The sequence below is a fragment of the Pyxicephalus adspersus genome, chromosome 4 (genome assembly GCF_032062135.1).
Source record: "Pyxicephalus adspersus chromosome 4, UCB_Pads_2.0, whole genome shotgun sequence".
NCBI lineage: Eukaryota > Metazoa > Chordata > Amphibia > Anura > Pyxicephalidae > Pyxicephalus > Pyxicephalus adspersus.
In genome coordinates this window covers 32,956,731-32,963,596 of record NC_092861.1, presented here as the reverse complement: position 1 = coordinate 32,963,596, position 6,866 = coordinate 32,956,731, and the positions used below count along the sequence as shown (strand labels likewise).

At 37.5% G+C, this 6,866-nt stretch overlaps 1 protein-coding gene across 1 annotated transcript in view; it reads right to left on the bottom strand.

Annotated features, from left to right (window-relative positions):
• Positions 1-6,866, bottom strand: part of ILKAP (ILK associated serine/threonine phosphatase) — a gene marked incomplete in the record, with an annotated part of 14,127 nt that overhangs the window by 5,033 nt on the left and 2,228 nt on the right. The window contains 2 exon segments of the mRNA XM_072407772.1: positions 380-497; positions 6,118-6,240. Coding sequence (XP_072263873.1) covers positions 380-497; positions 6,118-6,240 — 241 coding nt within the window.

Sequence of the window (6,866 nt, the reverse complement as noted above, 5' to 3'; positions counted from 1 at the left end):
TAATGCTGAATATTAAAAGGGGGCAGGAAGTTTTTCTGAGAGTAAAGACAACTTATCAAAATGTGGATTTATCCATTAGATGCAAATTCATAGGTTAAAGGATCAAATACATGTCTATAGGAGACCACTTATGTTACCACTGATCTGTGTATTGCACATCCTAGCAGATTGCAATGCTTTTTGTTTAACTGTGCTATTTTAAAGAATGTACATTTTATTCTGGTATCAATTATCTTCCTTTCCTAACACGATAAGGGACAAACTGAAACTAGACCAAAATGGGGTTCATTAGGCATTTTTTTTTCTCTAAATTACAAATCCAGTGAATGAGTATATAGACATTAGATATGCAGCCATAACTGGCCAGCCAACTACTTACACATCAGCCGGCATAGGTTGCCACTCCTGGGTAAGGTCATAGCATATAGTGTGAGCATCCTGCAGCTCTTCCCGCTCTCCCCGCCGTTCTGCTACATGAGCTTTTAAAGCCACAACTCCTAAACAGAAACATGGACACACAGCATTATTAAAGCAAACAACAACTTTATTACTTTGTAAGAACATATAGAATCACAAGAAACAAAAAAAAGGTAAATCATTCCTAAACTGAATAAGACAAGCAAACTTTATTATTAATTTAGTAAATATCATTTAGAAGTTTTCAAATGGAGTATCAATTCATAACCATTATGTAACAATTTACAGCAAAAGCATAATCAAAAAGTGAACTTTTACATTTAAAGAGCAGTCTTTATGTTGGCTTTAGAAACATAACTATGTCTAAATTTGAGAATAGCAGTATATAAGAAAAATGCCAACAGTCTGCTACAAGTAGCAAAAAGCATTTCACAGGCACAAAAACCCTGCCAAGTCAGCTCTCCTTCCTGGGTCTTGTTTTAACCTGGTTCCTTCAAATGTCCCCATGTACAGAAAGAACTCTGAATACGCTGCTAAAAACACCCCTAACTGCACTGGTTCAGTGTTCTAGTGACAGTAGCTAGGCAAGTTACAAATACAAGACCCTGTGTATAGCAATTTATACCTTTATCTTAAAGGCAAAAAGTGTTACACTATGACGCAAAGGATATTTGTGTTTATATTTTCCGTAACTCTGTAGGGTGTTCCTCAATGTCCAACATTTTTATTACTATTCTAGGATACAGAAATAAAAAAACAAATATAAACTCAACTCATCCAAGTATACACAACAGGAACTTTAGAAGCTGAGTGTCGCCTCCTAGTGGAGGGAGTTGTAATGAGTTCTACTGATTCAATATGGGAATAGGCATGATACTCAAACCTCACATACAGTCATGTTAAAAAGAAGTTCCCCTTCTTTCAATCTTTATAAAAATCATCAAGTCTTGAAATTAAAAGTAAATACAACCTTAGATGAAAAGCGGAAACATTTAAGGCAGTTGCCAGTTCCCAGGAATAGATGTCCCAGCACCTGCACTTCAAGATCAGACCCCACAATGCTTAGATTGCAAAAAAGCCAAGTATCTGTACAAGCCTGCGTTAGTATAGTAAAATGATAAAACTTGGGCCATGACAATGATCCAAATGTGCTAAGAACAAGATGATTTATTATGTCCCAGAACATAAAAACTTAGAATTGAAAGATGGTGTACTGATTTTTTACATGATTGTATACTACAGAACTCCTAGAACACGTAAAGCAGATTAATTAAATTTCTCAATATCCCTTATGTGCTTTGTACCTAGGAGGTGGGGGAAGTATTTCTATGACAACTTCCATAATTATCCTTTACTACAGAAATTACTAAAAAATGCAATTTATTTACTGCTCATTTTCTGCCCTAGTAAAGAAGCAATTTTGCTGCTTCTGTGTACCTCTGTATCTCTAAATAAATTATGTTTTTCTAAACAAAGACATGAATAAAAGTGCAGTATAGAGAATGGCTGTCTATGTAAACATTTTCTGTCCCCACTGAACCTGCGTTTAAACAAAAGCTAAGAAACAGAGAAAAGCTGAGACTGCTAAACTTCCCAAATATTTTTTAATGTTAGATTGTGTCAGACTTCTATTTTATTTTTTGGAGGCTGTAAAAAGATTTGTGACCTACATTGCAAGCCACACTTCACATATAACCAGTTATACATTTTTCCATAAGTAAATGATCTTGAACTTAGCAACCAAAAACTCTATACAGCATGGTGGCTTAGTGGTTAACAATTGCAGACTAGGCTCCAGGTTTGAATCTCGTCCAGGACACTATCTACATGGAGTTTGCAGGTTCTCCCAGTGTCTGCGTGGGTTTCCTCCCATATTCCAAAAACATGCAGTTAGGTAATCAACCCCCCCGCCCCAAAAATGTCCTTAGACTGTACTAAAGGCATATGACTATGGTAGGTATTTTAGATTGTGAGCCCCTTTGAGGGACAGCAAGTGACATGACTATGGACTTTGTACAGCGCTCTGTAATATGTAAGTGCTATATAACTACTGTGCAATAATAATAATAATAATAATAATCCAGTGGTTATCCATCAATTTCTACATTTAAAATAAAAACATTTAAGCATTTTAAGCAAGCAAAAGATAAAACTTCATTATAAATTGCTTTCACTAAAGGTGATTGCACAAAGATGGGTTTTTAAACCCTTCAAAACCATGTAGCCACCGAGAATATCCTGTGCTGTCTCTTTTACGAGGAAATGACTTCGGAATATTTACTTGAAGAGTAAATATCAAATATTAAATTATTGGTTACTGACAGAATCTACAGGTAAAACTTTGCAACAGATCATGAAAAACTTTATGCAGTAAAACATTATTATTAGATTGGATTTATATAGCACCAACACATTACAGAGCACTGAACATTAAATAGGGAATGATACCAAACACAAAATGTAGAAATTTAGGTTTACATACAAAAAGTCCTATGAGGGATACAGGGTAAACAGATTGGTACATACTTATTTGACTGGCCACAGGCTGTCACTTGTTGACTCTCCCATACTAAAAAATTCTAGCTGCCAGGTTTGTCTGTCCTAAAAATTCTAAAGTCAGTCTGTTATCTACATCAGTGGTGTAGGAGAAAGTACAAAAGACAATGAATTGACGTGGCAGCAGGTCACTTGCATTTTCAGAAGTACACATCAGTAATGGTAGCCCACACAAATATACTACGTATGTATGTCCAAAGCTTTGACCAAAATCTCAGATCAAGCTTTTTAAACATGGACCAGAACAGTTTTCATGAAACCACAATCTTTAACCCACGTGGCCTTTCAGGCTCACATCCCACTTCATTCATGAGCAAATTCTCAGGGCATCTTTCCCAAAAGAAATTAATGCTTGTATAGCTGGATGGAGCACTTCATTATCCTCCTTTATAAGTACAACGCCCTTATATCTAGAAAGATTTAAAAATGATGGTAGTATTACAGTTAGGTCCATAAAAATTTGGACAGTCAACTTTTTATTAATTTTGGTTCTGTACATTACCACAATTAATTTTATATGAAACAACTCAGATGCAGTTGAACTGCAGACTTTCAGCTTTATTTCAGTGGGTTGAACAAAAAGATTACATAAAATGTGAGGAACTAAAGCCTTTTTTTATCACAATCACTTCATTTCAGGGGCTCAAAAGTAAATGGACAAATTAAAAAGCTGAAAATAAAATGTTCATTTACTTGGTTGAAAATCCTTTGCTGGCAATGACAGCCTGTAGTCTTGAACTCATGGACATCACCAGATGCTGGGTTTCCTCCTTTTTAATGCTCTGCCAGGCCTTTACTGCAGCGGCTTTCAGTTGCTGTTTGTTTGTGGGCCTTTCTGTCTGAAGTCTAGTCTTCAACAAGTGAAATGCATGCTCAATTGGGTTCAGATCAGGTGACTGACTTGGCCATTCAAAAATATTCCACTTCTTTGCTTTAATAAACTCCTGGGTTGCTTTGGCTGTATGTTTTGGGTCATTGTCCATGTGTATTATGAAACGCCTCCCAATCAATGTGACTGCATTTAGCTGGATTTGAGCAGACAGTATGTCTCTGAACACCTCGGAATTCATTCGGCTGCTTCTGTCCCATGGATAAACACTAGTGTCCCAGTGCCACTGGCAGCCATGCACGCCCAAGCCATCACACTGCCTCCACCATGTTTTACAGATGATGTGCTATGCTTTGTATCATGAGCTGTTCCAAGCCTTCTCCATACTTTTTTCTCGCTATCATTCTGGTAAAAGTTGATCTTGGTTTCATCTTTTCAAAGAATGTTTTTCCAGAACTGTGTTGGGTTTTTTAGATGTTTTTGAGCAAAGTCCAATCTAGCCTTTCTATTCTTGAGGCTTATGAGTGGCTTGCACCATGCAGTGCACCCTCTGTATTTACTTTCATGTAGACTTCTCTTTATGGTAGACTTGGATATCGATACGTCTACCTCCTGGAAAGTGTGGTTCACTTGGTTGGCTGTCGTGAAGGGGTTTCTCTTCACCATGGAAATGATTCTGTGATCATCCACCACTGTTGTCTTCCGTGGACGTCCAGGTCTTCTGGCGTTCCTGAGTTCACCAGTGCTGTGTTTCTTTCTCATGATGTACCAAACTGTAGATTTGGTCACTCCTAATATTGTAGAAATTTCTCGGATGGATTTTTGCTGTTTTCGCAGCTTAAGGATGGCTTGTTTCACCTGCATGGAGAGATCCTTTGACCGCATGTTGTCTGTTCACAGCAAACTTTTCCACATACAAGCACCCCCCAAATCAACTCCAGGCCTTTTATTTGCTTAATTGAGAATGACATAATGAAGGAATTGCTCACACCAACCCATGAAATAGCCTTTGAGTCAATTGTCCAATTACTTTTGAGACCCTGAACTGAAGTGATTTTGTTGGAAAAAAAAAAAAAAAAAAAGGGTTTAGTTCCTCACATTTGTATGCAAATCGGTTTGTTCAACCCACTGAATTAAAGCTGAAAGTCTGCAGTTCAACTGCATCTGAGTTGTTTTGTTTAAAATTAATTGTGGTAATGTACAGAACCAAAATTAGAAAAAAAAAGTTGTCTCTGTCCAAATATTTATGGACCTGACTGTAAAATAATACAAGTCAAGGACAGAAATAAAACAAAACTGCAAGCACAATTGTATGTACCCATGCTGGTGTTTAAACCTACGTTTTGTGTGAGGAGGATCCTGGATCCTAGGCTCTGGCTGTATTTGGGGTCTTTACTTCTTGCACAGTTGAGAATAAGGCAGAACCCCACACACTTGAACTGGCAAAATGTCAGATCTTCAGTGGCCAGCAAGAGCTCTGGCAATTTAAACCAAATATAGTGGTTGGACACGGCAACAATGAAAGGGGAGGGCTTTATTCCAATCTATAGTGAACTCAATGCCCTGTAAGAAGCTTGAAGCTTCAATCTGAGGAAAAGGCACTACAGTACGTCTGTAGTTTGACCAGATGCATGACTTTATAAACTCTGGTGGTTCTAACAAACTCCCCCCAACTTACTGTCCTGTATACACAACTTGAAAGTGAAAATCCCTTCCAAGCGAGGTGAAATCCCTTTTATACATAAATAAAGAAAGAAGGCAAAGAAAAGGGGTATGTGAATAAATCTGCCAACTTACAATTGATTTCCAACCAGTCTCAAACCACTCAGGTCTTTCATGTACAGCTGAGGAAGCCAAAAGTTGCAATGCGTTGGGCAACAAGATGTTATACGGTTAATTTCTAAAGCAGTTGCTTACTGTCTAGATTGGTAATCCATCTCCCATGAGGATATAATGGGCTCTGGAAACTAAAATTATAAATGTATTTGTGAACTGCGATATTATATGTATATTGGAAAACAATACATGTTAATCACTTTCAGCCCACAAACCCCTTCTCTTTGCCTTCTTTCTTTATCTATATTACATAACCATAAGAGGGGGGCTATCACTAAACTATTTTATGACCAAGAAAGGGAGAGATTAATTCATGATATACAAACCATTTTCAAATAGCTGTCACAGGAATAATCTATTTTGAGAATAGTAGAATTAGGTAGCACAAAAACAGATTGTAATTGTGTGACTAACAAACACAGATGAGGCAGCCATTTTGACAAACAACTTCCAGGTGCAGTTTTGAGTTGTGTGAAAACCTTTACAAACTTTCTTTTCCTGGTGTTGGCCCGCATAGGTGTGCGAGTCATTTGTTTCCGCTCTGCGTTTTCCACTGATGTTGCCATTCGGAGGTCTGGGGTCACGAGATGCTCCAACTGGGGCTGCAAAACATTACTCATGTTATTACAAAACCTCTAAACTGGGTTGTTTTTTTTTTTATACATTTGACTACATAGGAATAATATAATTAACTTGAAGCTGAACTAAACTAAAAGTAAAATAAGGACACGTCTCTCCAACGATCTGGTCCCGCGTTGTCCTGGGATTCCTCTTTGTCCCATCTTCAGTCTTCTCTTCCGTTATTTCTTCATCCCCTGACATAGCCGCTGTGAAGGAAGGGGAACACAAAAAAAAAAAAAAAAGCTGATCCCACTGCACATGTGTGAGATTAGGGCATAAGGGGCAGCCTCCCAGGATGTGTGATGTAGGTATCCCGGGTGGCTCTGCACTTCCATTAAGTCTTCAGTGATCAAGACTTAAGGGGGCGGTGCTGCAACTTTTAAAAAAAAACAAAAAAACTAACAGCAACATTTTTACTGTATATAGAAGCGTTGTCTATGTAAAGTTGTCTAGGGTCGTCTATGTAAAGTAAAATGTTGAGTTTAGGTACCCTTTAAAGAGTATCTAAATTGATATTTGTGCTTTTTTTCTCTGTTTTTGCATGTGAGTGTCACATAAACTGGACTTCAAAATTCAACAATATTTGTTGATCTATAATACATGATGG